This window comes from Ichthyophthirius multifiliis (assembly GCF_000220395.1).
Source record: "Ichthyophthirius multifiliis unplaced genomic scaffold scaff_1120509250918, whole genome shotgun sequence".
In the NCBI taxonomy this organism is placed as follows: Eukaryota; Ciliophora; class Oligohymenophorea; order Hymenostomatida; genus Ichthyophthirius; species Ichthyophthirius multifiliis.
In genome coordinates, this window is record NW_004086375.1 from 87,135 (window position 1) to 110,932 (window position 23,798).

General features: G+C 17.3%; 5 protein-coding genes across 5 annotated transcripts, besides 41 other annotated features; 2 read left to right on the plus strand and 3 right to left on the minus strand. All coding sequences in view use genetic code 6, as the record gives it.

Annotated features, from left to right (window-relative positions):
- Positions 1–135: 135 nt before the first annotated feature.
- Positions 136–226: a microsatellite.
- Positions 138–220: a microsatellite.
- Positions 139–210: a microsatellite.
- Positions 193–245: a microsatellite.
- A 104-nt stretch (positions 246–349) lies between these two features.
- Positions 350–397: a microsatellite.
- A 1,339-nt stretch (positions 398–1,736) lies between these two features.
- Positions 1,737–1,817: a microsatellite.
- A 2,259-nt stretch (positions 1,818–4,076) lies between these two features.
- IMG5_112760 (protein phosphatase 2c, putative) lies at positions 4,077–5,044 on the plus strand (the record flags this gene model as incomplete). Its single annotated transcript, XM_004034777.1, has 4 exons — positions 4,077–4,086; positions 4,136–4,251; positions 4,426–4,869; positions 4,922–5,044. 4 exons carry the CDS (start codon positions 4,077–4,079, stop codon positions 5,042–5,044), a joined length of 693 nt encoding a protein of 230 aa, XP_004034825.1.
- A 132-nt stretch (positions 5,045–5,176) lies between these two features.
- Positions 5,177–5,210: a microsatellite.
- Positions 5,211–6,357: 1,147 nt separating this feature from the next.
- On the plus strand, positions 6,358–8,142 carry IMG5_112770 (hypothetical protein). The gene is made up of 2 exons (XM_004034778.1): positions 6,358–6,617; positions 6,722–8,142. Exons 1-2 carry the CDS (start codon positions 6,383–6,385, stop codon positions 8,131–8,133), a joined length of 1,647 nt encoding a protein of 548 aa, XP_004034826.1. The 5' UTR covers positions 6,358–6,382; the 3' UTR covers positions 8,134–8,142.
- Positions 6,636–6,692: a microsatellite.
- Positions 8,143–8,182: 40 nt separating the features above from the next.
- IMG5_112780 (hypothetical protein) lies at positions 8,183–9,099 on the minus strand (the record flags this gene model as incomplete). Its single annotated transcript, XM_004034779.1, has 4 exons — positions 8,183–8,269; positions 8,326–8,618; positions 8,657–8,773; positions 9,093–9,099. 4 exons carry the CDS (start codon positions 9,097–9,099, stop codon positions 8,183–8,185), a joined length of 504 nt encoding a protein of 167 aa, XP_004034827.1.
- Positions 8,271–8,318: a microsatellite.
- Positions 8,273–8,317: a microsatellite.
- Positions 9,100–9,183: 84 nt separating the features above from the next.
- Positions 9,184–9,284: a microsatellite.
- A 1,783-nt stretch (positions 9,285–11,067) lies between these two features.
- Positions 11,068–11,131: a microsatellite.
- Positions 11,087–11,182: a microsatellite.
- A 52-nt stretch (positions 11,183–11,234) lies between these two features.
- Positions 11,235–11,280: a microsatellite.
- Positions 11,251–11,292: a microsatellite.
- Positions 11,293–11,686: 394 nt separating this feature from the next.
- Positions 11,687–11,752: a microsatellite.
- Positions 11,691–11,757: a microsatellite.
- Positions 11,715–11,791: a microsatellite.
- Positions 11,717–11,790: a microsatellite.
- Positions 11,792–12,048: 257 nt separating the features above from the next.
- Positions 12,049–12,118: a microsatellite.
- A 347-nt stretch (positions 12,119–12,465) lies between these two features.
- Positions 12,466–12,496: a microsatellite.
- Positions 12,497–12,502: 6 nt separating this feature from the next.
- IMG5_112790 (nicotinate phosphoribosyltransferase-like protein, putative) lies at positions 12,503–14,467 on the minus strand (the record flags this gene model as incomplete). Its single annotated transcript, XM_004034780.1, has 8 exons — positions 12,503–12,579; positions 12,658–13,030; positions 13,077–13,194; positions 13,242–13,447; positions 13,496–13,950; positions 14,009–14,171; positions 14,221–14,361; positions 14,447–14,467. 8 exons carry the CDS (start codon positions 14,465–14,467, stop codon positions 12,503–12,505), a joined length of 1,554 nt encoding a protein of 517 aa, XP_004034828.1.
- Positions 13,457–13,489: a microsatellite.
- Positions 14,399–14,439: a microsatellite.
- A 539-nt stretch (positions 14,468–15,006) lies between the features above and the next one.
- On the minus strand, positions 15,007–17,321 carry IMG5_112800 (hypothetical protein; the record flags this gene model as incomplete). Its single annotated transcript, XM_004034781.1, has 2 exons — positions 15,007–16,737; positions 16,785–17,321. 2 exons carry the CDS (start codon positions 17,319–17,321, stop codon positions 15,007–15,009), a joined length of 2,268 nt encoding a protein of 755 aa, XP_004034829.1.
- Positions 17,074–17,118: a microsatellite.
- Positions 17,322–18,312: 991 nt separating the features above from the next.
- Positions 18,313–18,396: a microsatellite.
- A 125-nt stretch (positions 18,397–18,521) lies between these two features.
- Positions 18,522–18,586: a microsatellite.
- Positions 18,587–19,343: 757 nt separating this feature from the next.
- Positions 19,344–19,385: a microsatellite.
- Positions 19,386–19,579: 194 nt separating this feature from the next.
- Positions 19,580–19,625: a microsatellite.
- Positions 19,592–19,657: a microsatellite.
- Positions 19,608–19,666: a microsatellite.
- Positions 19,610–19,661: a microsatellite.
- Positions 19,621–19,668: a microsatellite.
- An 894-nt stretch (positions 19,669–20,562) lies between these two features.
- Positions 20,563–20,600: a microsatellite.
- Positions 20,567–20,608: a microsatellite.
- A 237-nt stretch (positions 20,609–20,845) lies between these two features.
- Positions 20,846–20,903: a microsatellite.
- Positions 20,904–21,121: 218 nt separating this feature from the next.
- Positions 21,122–21,146: a microsatellite.
- A 985-nt stretch (positions 21,147–22,131) lies between these two features.
- Positions 22,132–22,184: a microsatellite.
- A 309-nt stretch (positions 22,185–22,493) lies between these two features.
- Positions 22,494–22,544: a microsatellite.
- Positions 22,545–22,789: 245 nt separating this feature from the next.
- Positions 22,790–22,826: a microsatellite.
- A 188-nt stretch (positions 22,827–23,014) lies between these two features.
- Positions 23,015–23,059: a microsatellite.
- A 609-nt stretch (positions 23,060–23,668) lies between these two features.
- Positions 23,669–23,729: a microsatellite.
- The last annotated feature ends 69 nt before the right edge of the window (positions 23,730–23,798 follow it).

Consider the following 23,798-nt stretch of genomic DNA (forward strand, 5'->3'; position numbering starts at 1 on the left):
TTTTTTCATTCTTTCATGATAAAAAATTTTAAAATAAAAACTTTAAATATAATACAAGTAAAATAATTTATTTTAATGTGAAAAATGTAAATTAATTGAATAACTATTTTATAAATTATTAAAAGAAATATATAATATAAATAATTTTAATAAATAAATTAAAATCTATTTATATAATTATTATAAATGAATTTTAATAAATAAATTAAATATTATTAATTTAATTTAATAATATTAAAATTATTTATTGAATGAATTATTATTCAAAAAAATTGTTTTTTCATATTTACTATTTATAGTAAATAAAATTCATAAATAATTTATTATTATTATTTATATATCAATATAATTATTTATTTTTTATATTTATTTATTTATTTATTTATTTATTTATTTAGAATATATATTTTTAATTCAAGATTATAATTTTTCTTTCTTTTTATTATTTTTATTATTATATTTTTATTTATTTTAAATAAATAAAAGTTTTAATGTATTATGAATCAAATTAGCATAGTTTTTTTATTATTTTTAATTAATTACAATTTTTAATTTTTAATTTTTCAGTTTTCTATTTTTTTTATTTTAATAATATTAAAAGCATACAACGATGTAATATCTACATATTATAATAATTTTTTAAATGATTAATCTTCAATAAATAAATTGTTTAGACATTCTTTTTTTATAGCAATTAGATTACAATTATTTAATTTTATCGAATGAATAATATTTTAGAAACTAATTTATAGAATAATATAAATAGAATCTGGTAATGCTTTGATTATATATAAAACACTAAATGGTAACTTATTGTGCAATAAATCAGGTATTTAGATAATCTAGAATATATATATTTGATATATTTAAATTTAATTAAATTATATTTTTTTAAATTATTTTTCTTCTTAAAATTATTTTTAAAATTGTGGTCTAAATTTATAATTATCTAATAATAATACTTCTGTAAATAAATATTAGTTAATATATAAAATTATAGTAACTTAGATTCTTACATAAACACATTTGGTTTAAATTACTTTATTAATAATTTTAATGATAATAATAAGGAGGGGAAATTAAATTAAATGTATTTGTATTATAATTATTTCTATTTTTTGGATTTTATTTAAGTCTTCATCTTTATTTGATTTTTAAAATTCTAAAATATGATAATTATATTAATAAATAAAATATATTTATATCTGTTAAATAATATAAATTCTTCTCTTATAAAAAAATATAAGTTTAAAACTTATATTTAGATCTTTAATTTTTTAAAGCTTTTTTTAATTAATTAATTTTTTAAAAATATTAAATTTTTTGTTATAAAAAAAAATTATATTTTATAATAATATTTATAACCCCTTATAATAATATTAAATAAATAAAATTTGTTTTTAAAAAATTATTGCATAAAATATAAATAAGTACACCTCAACTATATATAGTAATAATTCGTAAAAAAAATAAAAATAAAATATAACAAACGTAAAACCATAGCAAACACAAAATCAATTTAACAATAGACATAAACTAATCCAATAACTTAGAATGTACATAAAATCAATATTTATTATTATATATAAATAAAAAGAAAAAAATTGTATATAAACTTTAAATTAAATTAAGGTATGCAAATCATATTTCGCAAACAATTCTAAAAAGTTTATAAATACTTGTTATAGCAAAGGAAAAAATCGGGATATCGAAACAATAATTCAAGAATAAGAAGATTTTAATTTTCTTTAAATGTTCTTAATTTATTTTTTGATTTTTATTATATATTATTAATATATTTATATTGATTTTTTTAATTGAAGGATTTATAAAAAATATATTAAAATGTTTTTTGCGGATTATAATATAGTATGATTGTGATAATTTGAATAATTTTTATTTCTATATTTTCTAGTAAGTATTGTATTTTTTTTTTAAAAAAAAGTTGTGTTTTATAATTTTGATTATTGTCTAAAGAATTTTTTGTTAAAAAAATAAAAGCATAATTTATATTTTACTATAAAATAAAATATATAATAATAATTATTTAAGCAAAACATAAAAATATTTTTAAAATTAACGTACTTTTATCAATTATATTATTATAATACTTTTTTTATTTCATTTAAATAATTAACCAAAAATTATATAATTTTAATCTAAAAAATGTCAAGAGAAACAGTTTTTACAAGTTTAAATCCTTATAAAGAACTAAATCCTCCAAAGCACTAAAAAAAAGGTTATTTAATTAAATAAGAATAGAGGTAGAAAATATAGAAATAAGGCCAAATTAAAAAAACATTATGAAATAAATAAAAATAACATAAATATAATAGTAAAGCCTCCTATCAAACCTTTTGAAAATATTGTGAAACTTATATTTTTGTTTGTTTGTTTCTTTTATTTAATTTATATGACAATTGAAATATAATATATTACTGTATAGTATAAATAATTTGTTTTATTATTAACAATTACTTTGTATTATTTTCAAAAAAAAATAAAATAAATTTAGATTTATTTTTTAATTAAATAAATATACATATAAATAAATTATATATTTTATAATAAAGGAAAAGCATGTGGATTATATTACAAAAATTAGAATGCTTAAAGTGCATAATCTTACAATGAAAATAATTTTAATAGAAGGAGAATATATAGTACTTCGCATAAGGAAACAATTACAACGGAATTAAGCGATTAAATTAATTATTATTATAATATTTAGCAATAAGGGAAAAGAAGAATTACATAAAAAAGTTAAATTTAAGAATGTTTTAATTAAATTTAAAATAAATAAATGAGATCTACTACTTAAGATAATTATGTTTGTTTTAATAATAAATATGCTGTCCCTTAAATTAGGACAAATGCTTATTATAAAATAGGTTAAAGTAATAATTAATCTTTTTATTTATGAAATCAAGCAAATATTGGACTATTATATATATTATAATTATTTTGCATTTATTATTTTTATAAAATTTTGAAACTTATAATAATTTATCTTTTAAAACAATAATCATATCATACCAAAGTTAAAATAATTATTTGATATAAATATTTTTCATTTATAAAAAAAATAAATGATTAATTTATTTTTATAAATTATATAAATAATTTCTTTAAAATTAATTTATAATAAATACGAAAAAAATATTATTATTAAATAATATTATGTAAATTATATTCAAAATATAAATTTCAAACATATTAATAAATTTATATATATAATTGATATATTTAAATATATACTTTTAAAAAGTAAATGTTTATTCTATTATTTAATATAACTTAATGTTATATATTAAAAAACAATAGATTTCTAAACTAGCATACTAAATATAAATTAAATTTAAATATTTTAACTTTTTCTATTTTTTTTTTTAGGAGGTAATTGAAAAAAGTTTATAAATCTTCATGTCGAATTTTCCTTAAAAAACTTAAAAATAATAAGCAAATTGTTTAATTTCAAAAATAAAGAAAAAAATTCGATAATTAAAAAGATTTAGGAAAGAGGATAGTAAACGTATCTATTTAAAATTTTATTTTAGAAATTTTTATTTTATTTAAAGAAAAATTGTAAACATAAGATAATGAATTAAATGAAAATAATAAAATTTTGGGAATATAATTTAAATTAGATATCTTTAAAAAAAATAGTTAAATTTTTGCAGTTAGGATTTATAAACTACCCTAAGCGAATATTATAATTAAATATTGGTTTAATAATCAATGTTTTTATGAGTTTTCTTTTTTATTTTTAAACTTATTTTTATTATTAAGCAAAATAAAATTAACAATAATTTTTGTTTGTTTGTTATTTTAATTCTTTAATTATAAAAATATTTTATTAGTAATTTAATTTTTAATAATATTAAATAAGTAAACAAAAATCTATTAAAGAAATAAATAAAATTTGTTAAAATAAAGAAAAAAATTAATTAAAAAATTGCAAATATATAAATAAAATGTAATAAATATATTAAAATAATCGAATATACATACCTAAAGCTTTGGCAATAAAAGAGTACGCAATTTATGATGACACAAATTATTCCTATAGGCAAAACATGGAAGATGGTTTTTAAAAAATTTAAAATAAAAACAAATAATAATAAATAAAAAAAAGGATTTTTTATAAATGATAACTTCCTAGCAGATGGTGGAAAGTCTATTTTATTTGCCGTTATGGACGGACATGGTGGAAAGGATGTAGTTGAATATGTGAAATAAAATTTTTCACGAGTTAAATATAACATATATATTTAAAATATATATTAATAAAATTATTTTTAGGAATTTAATGAAGAATATAAAAAATAATAAAAAATATAATTGAAGTTTTAAAGAATTCATTTTAAAGAGTTTTTTCATTTATTTAATTTTTAATAAAAGATAAAATATCAATTTTTTTACCAGGTAGACTAATTATTAAAATAGAATTGCAGATCTTAAGATATCGGCTCAACTGCTTGTATAGGTTTTATTCGTTTAGAAGAAGCAAAAAGAGTACTATATATTTCAAATGTAGGTGATACTTCTGCGGTATTAATAGGTGAAAATTCAGCATAAATGATAACTGTAGAACATAAAGCTTCAAATCCACGTGAAATAGATAGAATAAAGTTTTTTTTTTAGATAAATAACTTAATACTTATAATTTTTAAATAAAGAAAATCTGGAGGAAATGTTATTTATGATAGAGTTGCAGGAGTTTTGGCTGTAAGTAGAGCTTTTGGGGATCATGGTTTAAGTAATTTTGGAGTTATTTGTCTACCTGATTGTAATAGGATTGAACTCAGAATAATTCATAAGTATTTAGTTTTAGCAAGTGATGGTTTATGGGATGTTGTTTAGCCAAAAGTTTTCTTTTATTTTAATTTTATTTTAAAAAAAATAAAAATAAAATTAACAGGAAGTATTGGAAGTATCTAAAATAAAATCTAATTGTGAAGAAATAGCTGCTGAATTAATTAAAAGAGCATTAAATAATGGATCAAGAGATAATATTACTATAATGGTTTTAAAATTAAATTGATTGAAGAAATTTTAAATATTTTTGTTTTTTATTTTTTTTAAAAAAATAACTATTTTATAAAATAGTTTCCTTTTCATTTTATTTGTGTATTTATTTAAAAAAAAAAAAAAAAAAAAAAACTTTTTTTTAAAAAAATATATATAAATATCATATAAATTTATATAAAATAATGGATGAAAGTATATAAAGCTAAATAACAGATTTAAAAGGAAATCCAGGTATATTGCACTTAAATAACTTATAAAAAGAAGGAAAGATAACTTATGATGAATTCGAGAATTTAAAAACTCGTTTTTAAAGACTTAATGATGGAATTATAAAATCGAACCAAAACTTGATTGAATTACCAAATAAATTAGGAATTTTAATAGCAGAAATAAATCATAAAAAATAAGAGAATAAAATAGCTCAGTAAAAAAGTGATGAAATAGAAAATCAAGCAAAAAAGGCACAAAGCAATGTAAAAAAAGCCGAAGAAGAGGAAGAAAATTAAAGAAAACAATGTGAGTAAATGTTATTAGAAGCAGAAAGAAAACAGTAAGAATTGAATGATGAAGAGAGTAAAATTTAAGATATGGAAAGAGAAGCAAGATAGAAAATATAACAAGATAAAGATACTTTAATGCAATAAATAGAAAAATTAAACTCAGAAATGAATAAGGCAAGAGAATTCAATATCAAATAAATTCCTTAAATAAATGAATTTAATACTAAAATAAAATAATTGGAAGATGAGAACTTTTAAATATTAAATGAAATCGAAAAATTAAGAATTGAGGAATCCTAAACAAAAGATGATCCAGAAAAATTATAAAAAAAATATGATCAATTATAAAATGAAAAAATTATGACCGAAAAAAATGATTTGCAAAAAGTGCTTGATGATAAGGCAAAGACTGAAAAACAAATATAATAAGCTAGATAATAATTAGAATAATATGAAAAATAATAGAAAGAAAGTGATAAAATATATCAAGATTTAAAAAAAGAAATCGAAATGATAAAAGTATTATTTTTTTATATTATTTTTAAATAATTAAATAGTAATAATGTAAAGACTTTGAAAATGTAAATATATAGTTAGTTTAAGAAATTGATAAGAAAATGAAATATAAATTGGAATAATAATAAAAAGAAAATTAAAATAAAAAAGAAATTGAAAGATTAAACTATGATGAAAAAAGTATTAAAAAAGATATAGAATAATTAAAAATTATGTATAAGAAAAATGAAAAAGAAAAAAACAATTATAGACATAAGCGAATTTATTAAGAATTTCTATTAATAAATTTGAAATTGAAGAAAAGGAAATCAAAAGTGAAATCGATAAATAAATGAATGTTCAAACTAATGTTTCTGATGAAACAAAACTTACAGAACACAAAAGAAGATAAGTAGAAAACAAAATATAAGACAAATAAGCTGAAAAAGATAAAATTAATAATTAAATCAAAGAGTCTGGAATAACAACTAAAACAAAGAGAAGAATTTGAGGCTGGAGCATTAAAAAAAGTAAAAAGATTAACGGCTATGAGAGAATCAATGGCTAGAAAAGCCTCATAAGCAATGAACGGTATAAATAAATTAGATTTATATATATATTTTATATATATATATATATATATATATATATATATATTATATATATTTAAATAAATAAATTAATTAATATAAAAGAGGTAAGAGAAACACGTTAACAATTGAAAATAAAAGAACTAGCTATAAAAGATTTAGAAAAGAAATATCAAGAGATTAAATTCGAAAGGAATAACTGTAAAATTTTATATGAAGCTGTAAAAAGTGAAAGAAATAAATACGTAAATTACATATAAAGTACTTAACAAGATTTAGCCGAAGTAAAAGAATAAAATAAAATATCTTAAAATGAATTGGAAATATTCAAAAACGAATATTAAGAAAAACACTAGAACCTCATATAATATTAACATACCTTACAAATTCAAAAACATTAACGAGACGGAGCATAAGCCGAATTAAATGCACAAGAATACATAAGAAAAGCAAAGAAGGAACTTGTAGATAGAAATATCAACGAAATTGAGAAATTAAACATGATCATAAGGTCTTTAGAAAACGAATGCCTTTTATTAAAAAAACACTATGAGAAATCTTAAGAATGGAGAAATTATACAGGTGTTTAATTAATAGATAGAAATGATGAGTTATGTATTATGTATGAAAAATCAAATAATTAAGAAAATACTTTACAAAACGGAGAAATGGAAATCAAAAATTTGGAAGATAATATTAGAATGATTAAAATTTCTATCAAAGAAAATAATAGGAAAATTGACGTCTGTAGGAAAAAAATATATGAAGTACCTAAAATGGCAGATGAAGTTGTCAATTTTTAAAAAGAACTTTAAAAATAACAATAAATAGAAGCAGACCTATCCGAAAAACTTGAAAATCCTTTAAATATTTTAAGGTATAGGGATTTGGGAGGTGAAGATCCTGATTAAGAAGCTTTAGATACTAAAATTGGAGTTTTGGAGGAAAGATTAAATAATAAAAAGGAATAATTATTAGAAAAAGAACTTATTCTAGATGAAATTACGAATTTTTCGGAAAAACTAAGAAAATAAGCTTTAGATGGACGTTAAAATACACTAGAGTTATCCGAAAAGCTAAATAACTTTTAATAGAAGCTTAAAGATATTACTAAAAAAATGATGGCAAGCATTTCTGAATTATCTATATTCTAAGCCAATTAAATAAAATTATAATAAGAACGGGAAGAACTAATGAAATAATACGAAGAATCACAAAAAAGAGTTTAAGAAGGACTTCCTCCTGCAATAGAAACAGAAATAGAATATTAAAATATGAAAAAAAATGCACTTAGATATAAAGAAGAAAAATAATTAAGGCTCTAAAAGGAAAATCTGGAAAAAAATTTCCCTCCTTTTGCTACTAAAACTACAGCAGAGCATAGAGTTATTGCTTATATTCCAGACGATACTGGAATTCCAAAAAACTATGGAAAAAATGCACCATTCCATCCTTCAATATTGGGTACTAATATGAGACATTTTAGAAAACCAATAGTAAAAGATATAGATATTTGAATTTTTTTATTTTATTTTATGGTTTTGTTTATTTTTATTATTTATTTTTTCATTTTAATTTATAAACATTGTCTCCTAATGAATTAGTCACTTTATAACATAACTTCTCTATAATTTCTTTAAATTCGTTTTTGGGCTTTTTTTATTTTTATTTTTATTTTTGTTTTATTTTATTTTTTTATTTAAATTTACTTAAAATTATAAATTATTTCTTAAATAGTTTAGTGTTAACTTATCTGAATCTTAGTTCTCTTTTATGTATCTTTTTATTTCTTTTATACATTACTCTCTGTTATCCTAAGTTATTATCGTTGCACTTTCTGTTTTTTCTTTAGTTTATTTCTGAGATTACTCTTCTTAAATTGTTTCTTTACCAGTTATTGCTTTCTTAGTTATAAATTCAGGTTTTTCGTATATCTATCTTATTTCGGTTATTTAATCGTATACTTCTTTAGTATTTTTATTATCATATGTGGAAATAAAACCTTTTAAAATATAAATATTTTTATTTTATTTAATTTACCTTTCTGTAGTTCTTTAAGCTCAGGGATAGGCGCTTCGTAGGAGAATTCATGCTTCTATTCATCTATTTGTTTCCTAGATATCAATATTAATGGACTTTCTTTCTTTATTAGCAAGTCTTTAAGTTTTATTTAATATAGAATATTATATTATTATAAATCAGAATCTCTTATTTCTAAATATTTAGAAACGATTGACTTTTATTATATTTATTTATTTTTTTTTCAACAAAAAAATACTTTTCTTTTGTTTCCAATTAAAGGCATATATTCTTCTCTTTCGCATATATATATTTTTGCATTTCGATTTTGTTACAAATATTTCCTAAGTTCTTTCGTTTCATAATAAACTCCCTTTTTTTTTAATTATTTCATATTAAATAATTTTTATTACTCTAAATGCATATTTAATATCTTCGTTTTCAAAAAACTATTTACTTGACATTTTTTTTTTATATATAAGTAAGATATTATAAATATTCTTTATATAATTAAAATAAATATTAGTGTTTCTAAAAAAAGGATTCCAAAATATATATATATATATATAAATTAAACACATTATTAAATATAATATAAATATATATAAATACAAAAAATAAATAAAATAATAAAAATTAAATATATATATATTTATATTTAAAATTTCATTTTAATTAACAAGTTTTACAATATGGCAACATAAAAAATATTACAATATCGCTTTAACCACAATTTTTACAAAAGGTTTTAGCATTTCTTGCACAAGAAAATAAATTAGAGTCACTGAGAATTTATTTTCTACATTAATCACAACACAAAAATTAATTTTTGTCAAAGTAACATTGGAAGCATATTTTATAATTAAGTTTACAACATTATAATTAAGAAATGTAAATTAAAGATTCAAAAAAATGATCACACAAAGGAATTTCAACGTTTTCTTTTCTTAGCTTTTATCTTATTTATTTAAACTCCTTAGTATCAGCAGAAAAAGGTGTTAATCCACTTTTATTTTTACAAGGTGTTGAATTAGAAATAATATGTATTGAAGGTATTTCTTAATTTAGAGAATGTGAAGAGTTCTATTAGCAACCTTAAGATTTTGTAAAATGTTAAGATATTATTTATTAATTAAAATTTTTTTATTCTTCTTCTTGACTATGTTTTTAATATAGATTTTATTTTTATAAAAAGGAATTTTCTTAATATTTTAATTAAACTATTACATCTTCATTTTCTTTTATTTTATTTTCTTGATTTTCTTTTAATTTAATATCTGAACTTAAGTTTGCATATTTAAATTCACTTTCATGAACCTTAATTATACTTACATTTATTTTATTTTTAATTTCTTCTTAATCTTTAATAATTTAAAGGTCAAACTAAAACTCATTTTAATGTTAAAAAGTTATATACTCTTAAAAATAATTCGAAGCAACATTTTAACTAAAAACTAGATCATAATGGCCTGAATTAAAAATAACAAAAGCAGAAGAAAGCTAGGCTTTTTATAAAATAGGCGAATAAACAATTTCCTCATTTAATTCAAAAACGCTTTCTTTTTTTTTTTATTACAATTATAGTATTGTTATTGGCATTGAAAGAATTTCAGCACTTAAACTTATTGCATGATATTCTGCATCTTCTTTAAAAGTGCTTATTTTTTCAATAGCTTCTTGTAATTCATTATTTAAGAAAAAATGTTCATATTCTTAACATTTTGAGTATAAATTTAATCCTTTTGCTATTATGTTTCTACTTAAATATACCAATGAATAATCTAAATCATGGTTATTAGCTATTTCTTCGAGTATTTTCTTCAAAAAATTGCTTAAAAGTTATTTATTATTTTCTAATAAATATCTCTCAAATAAATATTTTATCAAATTTTACATTAAAATAGTCTCTACTTTTTCCCAATCATTTCTTGGATTACCTTAATACATCAATTATATGGGTTCATAATAGTTTTGATGAATTTTTAACAAAAAATCTTCAAATAAATTAAGATTAGATTCTATGTTTAAGTATATTAAATAGCATACAATTATTGCTCTATAATAGCAATTACCATCACCTCTTATTCCTATGTAAAGGGGAAATCTATGTTGCTTAAATGCACCAGCTAAACGCTTTTCAAAGCAATTCTTATATTAAGTGTAAAAATAATCTCCTAAATTTTAAATGTTTTATAAACCTTTTATTTCTCGATTTATACGGTCAAGAGATGGGGAAACTTTTGTAAAATACTTTTATATTATTTATATAAACTATAATTTCTTTTTAGGTTCATTCGAATATATTTCGTTTGCCTTTTATAGATATTATTAAAGTAAAATATTTTCAGTGTTTGGTTGTTATTGAAAATTTTCAAAAAAATAACCTTTTCTAAAAGATGATTCAGATTCTAGAGTTTTTATTTAAAAAAATGATTATGATTATAAAAAATTTTATTATTATTAGAATTATGATATTAATAATTATTATTATAATTATTATTATTATTATTATTATTATTATTATTATTATTATTTTAATAATTATTAATCTTTTTAATGCTTCATTTAATCCATATATTTATTTTTATTTTATGGATGTTATTATTTCTAACATTATTACTATTATTTCTATTATAATTACTATTTTTATAATTATACTAATTATTAATTTTATAATGATTATTATATTTCATTTTATGAATCTTCTTATTTATATTATTTTTAATTTTCTTTAATTTATATTTATTTTTATTATTAATTTTCTTTTTTTTCAGTTGAATTAATTAAATCATTTTTTAAATTTAAATTATTTGTTAATATAGATTCTTAGTTATATGATTAAAAAGTTTAAGAAAGTGATATGCTTTTTAGTTTTTTTATATTCTCTTCCTCTGGTATATTATTATCTTCATTCATTTTAATATTTTTTTTTTAATTAAAATTTCTATATAAATTAATAACAATAATATTAGATATATTTAGTTTTAATAAATTAAAGTTTTTAGAAATTAATTAATATTTAATTTTTTAATCTTAATAAAATTTTAAAGATTTTAAATATTTTTTTTATTTTTAAATATTATATTTTATATTTATTAATAATATTATTTTTATATTAATTATTTTATATAAATAAAAATATTTTTATATTTATTTATTTTTAAATAGAAATTGTATGAAGTTATTTTAATTTTATTTACGATATTCACTTTGATGTAAAATTTATTTTTAAGTTCTGAATTTTTTAAATTAATTTTATTAAAAAGAAGATATATTTTCCGGAACTATAATGTGATGAACAACCTTAAATTGAGAAATCATAGTCTATAACAATAGATTTTAGATTTCTTTTTTTAAAAAAATATAATTAATTATTTTATTTTGAATTAATATTATTTTCTACAAATATTTTTTAAAAAATACATTAATAAATTTTTTATCCAAAAATTATTTAAAAATTGATTTTACTAAAAAATAATTAATTATAATATTTCATTTATTAATTATCTTTCTAACTAATTAAATGATATTAAACAGCCTTTATATAGATTTCTTTTTTAATTTTTGTTAAAAATGACTTCTTTGAACAAAAAAAAATGAACCTTTTTAGGATATATATATTTTTTGCATAATAATAATACTTTTATGAAACATACTTATGTTATATAGGAAGAACAAAAAGTTATTTTGTATATAATTTAATTAAATTCTAAATTAAATTAAAAACTTATAAGGGTTCGATAGTTCAGAAAAATTATGAATTTAATATATTATCAAAGAATAATTATATTAAATATTTATAAAAAATTAAATAAATACGTAATATCATAAAATATTTTTTTTTTTAAATTTTTTTTTTTTTTTTTTTCAAGCAATAATTTTGGGTATAAGCGCATTTTCTGCACTATTTTAGAAATAAGCCCAATATTTTTCCGTAGCAACAACTAAATATTTTTTTGGATATCTCGCATCAAAAATATTATTATCAAAACTTTTCATTTATTATTTGACATATTCTTTACTTTCTTTAATGTCATAGAATTATCTAACGATTTCTCCTTAATCCCATACTAAATGTAAAAGTCTTTCAATTTTTTTTGGTAATATAGTATATCTTTCAGCAGTTTTAACAAGAGAAACTACTTTTATTCTATTTTATCCAATTATTTCTTCATCCGGTAAAGCAATAACATCTGCAACTGGTCCATCCTAAGAATTTACCCATATTCTATAAACTGACTTTAAACCAGGAAGAGTACTCTTTATTGCTTCTTCAGAAAATTTAAGTTTAGGTTAGCCATTTATTTCTACTAGTTTGTAAACTATACCCATATGAGGTTAATGTTTGCAAGTAACAATATCTGTTCCTACAGCAAAAATATTTATTGCATGAACCTTTTATATATATATATATATTTTATTTATGAAAAAGGGTTATTACTTTATTATTAAATTCTCTTATTTTTTATTCATCAATTCCTTCTGAAGCCATAATTTTAATTTGAGAAAGATCTTTATTCATTTTAGATGCAGCTTTATCAATTAATTATCGTGTTTTTCTATAAATAAAAAAAAAAAACTAAATTTAATAAATATAAATTAATACACTGATAAATAAATTAAATCTCCAGAATCTAATCTAATTCCAACAGGCTATTTTTTAGCATCTGTCAAAGCCATTGAAACTATAATAAAATTAGGAACTCCAGATTTAAGACTATCAAAACTATCAACTAGACAAATGAATTGATTAGGAAAACTTTTAGCATAAGAAAGGAATGATGCAAGCTCTGAATCACTTGTTTTATCAAACTTTATTTATTTATTTTTTTTTTATATTTTTTTTATATTTTTAAATACTCCTAATTGTTCTCTATAATACAAAGATCTTTATTTTATTGGGATTTCATTTATATAAAATTCTTCAATTTCATCTAAAAATGTATATGAAGTTACGAATGCATGAGACATTGTTGAAGATACAGGAATGTCATATTTACTTGCTGCTAATAAATTACTTGTTTAATCAAATCCACCAATATAAGCATATCTAAAATTTTTTAAAATTTATAAATAAAAAATTAAATACCTAGAAGCTGCTAATGCAGCTCCAGGGCTTTAAGCTCTTCTAAGCCCAAATTCTAAAAGAGTCAATTCACCAGCTGCTCTTCTGTATCTCGAAGCATTTGTAGCAACTAAAGTTGGAAAACTTGTTAATGTTATTAATGGAGTTTCAAGAATTAAAAGAAGACTTAAGGGTCCTTCAACTTATATAAGAGGCTCTTTTGGAAAAACAATACTTCCTTCAAAAAAAGCTTTTTTTGTTGTTGTTTTTTTTATTTATTTTTTAAAATAATTATTATATTTTATTACTATAAAGCTTTATGCTTTAACAATCTAATGTTCTTAACCATTCGAAAAACTCTTCTTTAGCATCTTTAGGAAGTATTTTTCGTAAATATTTTATATCTTCTTCTGTTATTTTGAAATATTTTATAAATGAAAGTACTTCTTCTACACCAGCGAAAATAGAATACTTTTTATTAAACAAAAAAAATTATTTTTAATCTATAATTATAATTAACTTCTCCTTCAAAAGGATTAACTCTATAAAATATTTCATAAACGGCTCTTTCGTTATGCTTATGACTCTAAAAATGCGAATAAGCCATTGTAAATTAATATTCATCAGAAAGCAAAGGGACCGAAAAGTCTGTATATTTTGACTTATTTATTTTATTAAAATACGTTTTATCTTCATCGAATTCTTTTTTTATAAATATTTTTTTTTTAAATAAATTTTTAATTTACTTTGCTTGTCTAGACATTCATTAGAATGCTACTTTTCACACTATTTAGAGTTTATTTTTATTAAAAATAATATTAAACATAATAATTAATTATAATTTATTTTTTTCATTTTATGTAAGCTTATACCAATTAAATATAAAAAAATATTAATTATAATAATAGAAATAATATAATAATTATAATTTATTTTTAATACATATATTCCTTTATTAAATGAAATAAAGAATAAATTTAATTCAACAATAATAAATAAGAATACTATAATACTATGAGTTCAATTAAATATTTTTTCAGACTTTATACTTAAATTTTTAATTTTTTAAATTTAAATAAAATAAAATTTTCAAATTCATTTCAATTATTTATCTTTAATATAATAAAATATTTATTAATATAATCAAGAAAACAAAAAAATATCTAAATCTATTAAGATATTCTTTATTTATAAAATATTTTATTTAACTAATGAAAATTATTTTTTTAAAAAACTATAAAAAAATAAATGAATATATATTTTTTTTATAATATTAAAAAAAAAAATGTTTGAATATAATTTTTCATCATTATTTCTTATCGCCATCTTATTATTCTTAATTTTCTTGTTATTATTACTAATCTTAATTAGTGTTAGTAGATTCTTAATTAGATTATCCACTATAGATAGCTTAACCGATTTTCATTGCAGCATTTCTAACATTTTCTACTTATTATTTAAGTTCAGAAACTTAATCAGTACCAGGATTATTAGCAAGTGTGTTTTTAAGAGTTTATATTTCTTTTTCGATTTCTTAGACGAGGTCAGCTGATAATTTACTTTTGTGTTCATTTAAGGACTTTTCAGTGCTATGTACAGCAGAATCTCCTTCATTTTTAAGGTCAACAAGTTCTCTTCTTTTTTAATCTTCTTCTTTATTATTTTCAGCTTCTCTAATCATATCATCAATTTAAGTCTTAGAAAGACCACCAGAACTTTAAATAACAACGTTTTATTTTTTTCCAGTTCCTTTATCTAAAGCACTAACATGGACTATACCACTTTGATCGATATCGAAAGTGACTTCAATTTAAGGTACACCTTTAGGGGCAGGGGCAATATCAGCCAAATCAAATTAACCTAAAATTTTATTTTGAGCAACCATAGGTCTCTCTCCTTAGAAAACTCTAATTGAGACTACAGTTTGGTTATCAGCTGCAGTAGAGAATACTTATGATTTTTTTGTTGGAATTGTTGTATTTCTTTCAATCATCTTAGTCATTACACCTCCGTAGGTTTCAATACCAAGTGTAAGTGGGGTAACATCTAAAAGAATGACATCTTTTACACTTCCTTAAAGGACACCTCCTTAAATTGCTGCACCACAGGCAACAGCTTCATCTGGGTTAACACTCTTATTAGGAACCTTTCCAAAGAAATCTTAGACTATTTTTTAGACCATAGGGATACGGGTAGAACCTCCAACAATAATAACTTCATCAATTTTTTCTTTTGTTAAACCAGAATCTTTAAGGCAAATTTCACAAGGTTTTATTGTTTTCTTTAAGAATTCTCCTGTAATGCTTTCGAATTTGGCTCTAGTTAATGATAAATTACAATGTTTAGGACCTGAAGCATCAGCAGTTAAATAAGGTAAATTAATTTCTGTTGTATTTGTTGAAGAAAGTTCTACTTTTGCTTTTTCAGCAGCTTCTCTGACTCTTTAAATAGCCATTTTATCTTTATGGATATCAACTCCGCTCATGTTCTTGAATTCCTTAATAATGTATTCAGAAATCATACCGTCAACGTCTTCTCCACCACAAGAAGTATCTCCGTTTGTTGCTTTGACTTCAAAAACACCATCACTTAGTTCTAAAATAGATATATCGAAAGTACCACCACCCAAATCATATACAGCTACAACTTTATTAGAGCTTTTTTCTAAGCCATAAGCCAAAGCAGCTGCAGTAGGTTCGTTAATGATTCTTTTTACAACTAAACCTGCAATTTGTCCTGCATCTTTTGTTGCTTGTCTTTATTAATCATTGAAATAAGCAGGGACAGTAATTACGGCATTCTTAATGTCTTTACCAAGGTAAGAATCGGCTGTTTCTTTCATTTTTGTAAGGACAAATGAACCAATTTAAGATGGAGAAAAGGTCTTTGCTCCACTTTATACCCAAGCATCTCCATTAGAGTTCTTTACTACTTTATAAGATAAATGTTTAGTATCTTTTTGGACCATAGGATCATCAAATTTTCTTCCGATTAATCTTTTGGTAGCATAGAATGTGTTTTCAGGATTTGTAATTGCCTTTTTTTTTGATTTATTAATTTTTTGTTTTTCTATATTTTTGTTACTTGTCTTTTTGCAGGAGATCCGACTAATCTTGAACCATCAGCTTAAAAAGCAACTATTGATGGAGTTGTTCTTTGACCTTCAGAATTTTCAATTACTTTTGGAGTTGATCCTTCCATTACAGACACACAAGAGTTTGTTGTTCCTAAGTCAATACCAATAATGGGATCTCCTATAGTCCTATTTTATTATTTTTTGATAAATATTTTTATTTTTTGGGAGTATTTTGGTACGCAAATTGTCTAAAGACTCCTTGAGGTACAAGTTTTTTAGAAATAAGTTTTGAAAACATTTTTATTTTTGTTGTTGTTTTTTTATTTTTTTAGATCTTTTTTTTATTATTATTATATTTTTATTTTTCTGATTTTTATTTTGAGATAAAAAAAAAAAATATTAACTTTTAATTTTACATTTGGTATAAAAAAAAAACATATCTTGCATTCAAATTTAAAGAGAAATTTCTAAAAAATTCTTTTTATTTAATAAAATTTTAATTTTTTTTTTTTTTCTGTTTGTATATATTTTTATATATTATTCATTAAATAAAATAAATTAAAAAGAATTTTAAAATTATTTTTCCTTTATCATTATTGAATATTTGTTAAAAAAATAATTAAATGACTAAAATTCATAATTAATATTTATTTCAAATAATTTTACATATTTAAATGGATTTTAAATATTTTTTTTGAATAGAACAAATATAATCGAATTATTTTAAGAATAAATATTATAATATTTATAAATAGGAAAAAAATATAAATAAATAATTTTATTTAAAAAAATTTCTATTTTTTTTTTAAATAAAATTAATTAAAAGTATAATTATTTAACAGGTACAAATATAATAAAATTTTATATATTTATTTTTTTATAAATTATTTATTATTTTCGAAAAGAATATAGATTTTTTGACTTTATAAATAATTAAAATTTATTATAATTTAATAATAAATCTAAAAATATTAAAGAAACAACATAATTTGATTATTCTTTATTGTCTTAATTCGATATATTTTATTTATTTTTGATAAATCAAACTATAAAAATTAAAAAATTACTTTAAATATTTATAATTCTTTCTTTATGATTTTAAATATAAACATTAGAAATAATTTAAAAATTATGTATTTCAATAAATCTTACATTAACATATATAATATAACAATAGTATTTTTATAAAAATTATAAATTAAAATTGTTAAAAACTAAATAAAAAAATGAAAATGATTTATAATATAATATCAATTATCTTAAAAATTATATTAATTAGATAAATAATTAATTATTATTATAAGTAATTATAAGACATATATAATTTATTTAAATTAATAATTTCTTAATATAATTTATATAATAATATTTTTTATAATTAATAATTAGACTCGTTTATATATTTTTACAAAATTTATTTATAAATAATAATTAAATTTATTACTATTTATATTTTACTTTGTATTATATCTATAAATAATTATTTTTTAATATATTAATAAATATATCAAACATAACCTATAATACTAAAATTATTATATATATATATATATATATATATATATATATATATATATATATATATATATATATATATATATATATATATATTATAATATAGTTATTAAAATTAATATTTGCTATATTAATATATCTTCTGATAATTTTTAATCCAACTTTATTTATCAGTTTAGTTTTATATATTTAAAAATTTATTATATTATTATTAATATGTTAAATGAAAGAAAAATATTTATTATTACAAAAATCAGTATATAAAAAATATAAATTATTACTAAAATAAATATATTTGTAAAACTATAAATTAAAGTTTTTTTTAAATATTTAAAATTATTAATTAAGAAAAATAATGATGTTATAATATACATTTATATATATTGAAACTTTATGAAATATGCTCTTATATATTAAAATAATTACTATAATAATAGATTGCATTCTTTAAAATTATTCTAAATAATTAATATAAATTTATAAAATCAACTAAAAATTTTATATTTAATATTTCCCTTACTATACATATTTTTTAAAAATATATAATTTTTTTTTTAAATTTTGAATATCTTCTCAGCTTTTTTTAAAAAAAAAAATAGTTGTTAAGATACCGAGGGATATCTTATTAAAATCGGGATATATAATATTTCTAAAACAATTTTTATTTATAATATTATTTTTGAAACATTTTATTATATTTTTAAATTAATATATTTAAGTCATTATTAATTTTATATATTACTTGTTTATAATTTTTATCTTAATTATTTTAAAATGCTTAATCAACAAAAAAGCCTATTTAGTCTTATTGTTCTATTTTATTATTGCTGATTAAATTATTAAAGAATAAAATAAAAAATATTAACAAATAATATAATATTTAATAATTAATTAAAAAAAAGCATTTATTCATTTATTCTTAAAAAAATTTTTAAAAATAAAAATAATAAGCATTTTAAAGGTATAAATATTTTATTTAATATTTAATAAAGAATTTTTTATTTTTTAAAATAATAAAAGAATATATTTAATATAAAATTAAATATATTAAAATTATATAAAAATATATGAAATTAAAAATATATTATAATAAATTAAAGATCAACAACATATATCTATTTTATTTTAAAAAAATATAAAAATAATAAAAAAAATTAATTTTTTTTTAATCTATTAATTATTATAAATTTTTTTTTTTTTTTTTATCATTTTAAATTATAAATAATTTAATAAATTAATTCTTAAATTTTTTGAATGAACAAAGGAATAGATAAAATATGAATAAATAAATATATAATTATTTCTTATTTATAATATATATTTTTCTTATTTATTTTTATATTTTTTTTTTTTTATTTTTATATTTATTTATTTTTAGCTCAATATTTAAAAACTATTATTTTAATTTTTAAAATAATAGAAATTGTTAAACTTCTAACACACTATATTTAACATTATTTTTTTCTATCTAATTTAAAAATTTTACTTAAATAAAAATTATTTATAAAATTTATATAAAATATGCAATAACTTCAATAAAATTTTGAATTATTTATATAAATTAGAATAAATTAATAGAGATATTTGTTCATAAATTAGTTGTTATTTATAATAATTTTTTCTATATAATAATTTTTAAAAATTTTTATATTTTATTGGCCTTTTTTAATAATAAAATATTATATATAAAACAAAAAGATAAAATATAAGTAAATAATTATAATTTTAAAATTTATTATTCATATTTATACATAATTTTATATATTAAAAAAAATTAAAAAACTTTTTAAATTCTTTAACATATATTATTTAAATTTTAATAATAAATAATGATTTAAGAACTAGATTCATCAGTTTAAAATAGGGATAAAAGCATTTTATAAATAATAGACTTACAAAAAAATATTATATAGGAGAATAATATTTAGAATTTAAGATTATATTCTCCTATAAATAACAAAGCTCCAAATAAGTTTTCAAGTCCATAAATATATTTAAAATAATAAGCGAATCGTAAAAACTGTTTAAGTACATTTGGAGCGGCAGCTTAATATGCAATGAGCTGTTAGAATAATTACTAGAGTCCTAACACAAATATAAAATCGGAAAATTATATAAACATTAGCATTAATAATGATAAATTAGACTAATTTGATATTTAGAAATAATTTAAATATTCCTTAAATTTAAATGGAGAATAATAACAAGCAAAAAGTCCAGCCTAAATAATTTATATCTAGAAATAATAAAAGCAATAATTATAATACTATGAATAAAATGTAAATTAATAAATATAAATTAATTTAATATAATTTAAAAAAGTAAAGTAATTATTCGAATTACCCTGCTAATGATGAAAATAAAATGTTATTTTATGATTCGCCGTAAAAAAATTAAGAATTTTAATAAAATATTAGTTAAAAAAATGGTTAAATTCCGAAATATTGTGACCCAGATGTTTAAAAAAATTATATTAATAATGATCCTTTACTAAAGCATTAAAATGATAAAAATAAATCTATTATATAATCAATTCAATAAATAAAATACTAATAATAATATTAATAAAATAAGCCGTAAATAATATAAAAATAATAAGAAGTAATATAATAATAATATCAAGAATATTATTAGGCTATTTTATCATAAAAAAAAGAATAATAAGAGTATTAATTTTATAATTAAATTGATAATCATTTCAAATAAAATTAATGTTTTTAAAATAGACCTCATTCTTAATTTTACTGTTAATTTTTTATGCCAATATAATAAGAAAATAATTAATTAAAAATAGAAAATAATGAAAATTTTAAAAATGTAATTTTAAATTAAAATAATTGTTAAAAATAATTGTTTGAGAATAATAATATTTTATAGAATTAAAAAATAGAATATAATTTAAAATCTTAAAATTATTTAAAGAACTAAAATATTCTAAAAAATCAAAATAATATTAATGACAATAATTAAATGGAGTTAGAAAATAATTAAATTTTTGAAAAAAAAAGAAAAAAAAAGAACATGTTAATAAAAGAAAATAAAATGAGACTAAGAATATTCCTAAAAATTATTCTAAAGCTATTATTAGTTATATTCTTAAATAATAACCTTAAGATATTGAAATATTATTAAAATATAATTATACTTATTAAGAATATGAACATTATTTATAATAAATTAAAGATAAATAAACTACTATCAAGGATTTAAGAGAATTATGGACTGATAATTGTGAAGATTAAAAGTAAAAACTATTTAATAAGGTTTTTAGAATTTTATCATTTAAGTTTTTTAGAGAAAATTGTTTGGAATATATATTTTCTTCCAAAAAAATTAAAAATTTCCATGCTTTACTGACTTATAGATATACCCTATAGTAAGCATTATATTTTCCTTAATAATTTTAATTTATTAAACTTTGAGCTTTTTATTTCGTTTTAAATTATATATATAAAAAACTATAATTGTTATTATTTATAAAAATTTAAATTTTAGTTTATATTTTATTATTTTAACTTTTTTTAAATATTAATTATTTTCTATTTTTATAAAAAATAATATTTAAATGATATATAAAATAGCATGTAATAACCCTAATATATCTTCCTTTATGTTAAAGCTTTGTTCTTTATACTTAATAAGGCTTTAAAAATTAACATTTATTTAAACAAAGCAATTATATTTTAATAAATATTATATTTAAAAAAAATTAATACATATAATGATAAAAATTATTAGTTTTTAAAAGCAAATATAATTAAATATAGTTTAAAAAAATTGATTTTGTCCTAAAATATAGGTAAAGATTAATTTATCATTTAAATTACTAAATTTAGATACATATAATAAATAGTTAGTAAGATAAAAATAATGTTAATAATATAAAAGATAAGAATAAAAACAATTTAAAATAATATTAGTGCTAATATAATTTTTAAAATATAATTTAAAAATAAATAAATTATTAATTAAAAAGTGAACATAAGAATTTTTAAAATATAAAATTAAATATAATAAAAATTAAAAAAATTAATCTAAAATATTGTTTTTTATTACATAAAATGAATTATAATAATTATAAACTAATATAATTCCATTTTATTTCGAAAGAAAAGATATCAAATAAATTAAAAAAAAAATAAGATTATGATTAATATAAGTATATTATATTATTATTAAAAAATAAAAAAAATAATCAGAATTATAAATAAATTTATTAACTTTATATAAAAAAATTTAATATACTATAATAATTAACATTTAAATATATTGATTTATGATTTCAAAATATGATCTTAATGTATCTATAATATTTATATTTTTTATACATAATATATTAATATTAACATTATAATATTATTTATTATATTTAAATTATGTATATTACTTTAACATAATTATTAAAATTATAAAGAATTAATATGGAATAAATATAATAAATAATTTAAATATATATATCTTTCAATTTTCTATTAAAATACATTATTTAATAAATGAAATTAAAGTTTAATAATTTATTAAATTATAATATATTTTACAAACATTATTTTTCAATATATTAATTTTAATTTAAATAGATTTTTTATTTTATATTTTTATTATCTTTGTAAATTTTATATATGTAATATATTAAAAAACTTTTTTCCTAAATTAATTAATAAATATTCTATTTATTAATCTTATATTAGCCTTTATAATTTTATTATTATTTATAAGGATTGCTATAAAGTTATTATATATATATAAATAAATTTATTAATATTTATAATTTAAATAAAAATCTTTTTAATATTTAAAAAAAAATAAACCAATGTAACATAATATTAGTAATAATTTATCTGATAGTGATGATGATAACATTTATAAATTTGCTTATTAAAATCAAGACTTACAAACAAAATAAAAAGAAGAAAAAATTAATAAGCAAGAAGAATAAAAAAGTAAAGAAGAAGAAAAATAAAATACATAAAAAAAGCTAAACAAAGACGATATTTATTATAAGTATTAATAATTTGAATAATAATAAAATGAAAAGAAATAAGCAAGAGATGAACAATTATTATTAATGTAAAATTAATATTAAATATTAATTAATTATCTTATTTATTAAATACAAAAAATAGAGATTTATATAAAAAATAAAAAGTATATAAATAATAATAATAAAAAAGTAATATTTTACATATAAACAAGATAAATTATTTTATTTATAAATAATAAAAAAGATTCTAATTTATTAAGTGAAAATTAAGTTTCAGAAAAATTAAGTTAATACATTTAGTTTAATTTAAAACAAATATTAAAAATGTAAAAATACTTAATTTATATAGTTAAATAAATACATAAAAAATATTTAATTATTTTTAAATAAAATAGAAATAATACATAGACTTTAAATTATTTTAATAATACAAAGAACTTTAATTTTAATAATAATATAAAAATAATTAATAGTTAATTATAAAATTAATAATAAAACAATATAATTAATAATATGTGCACATAGT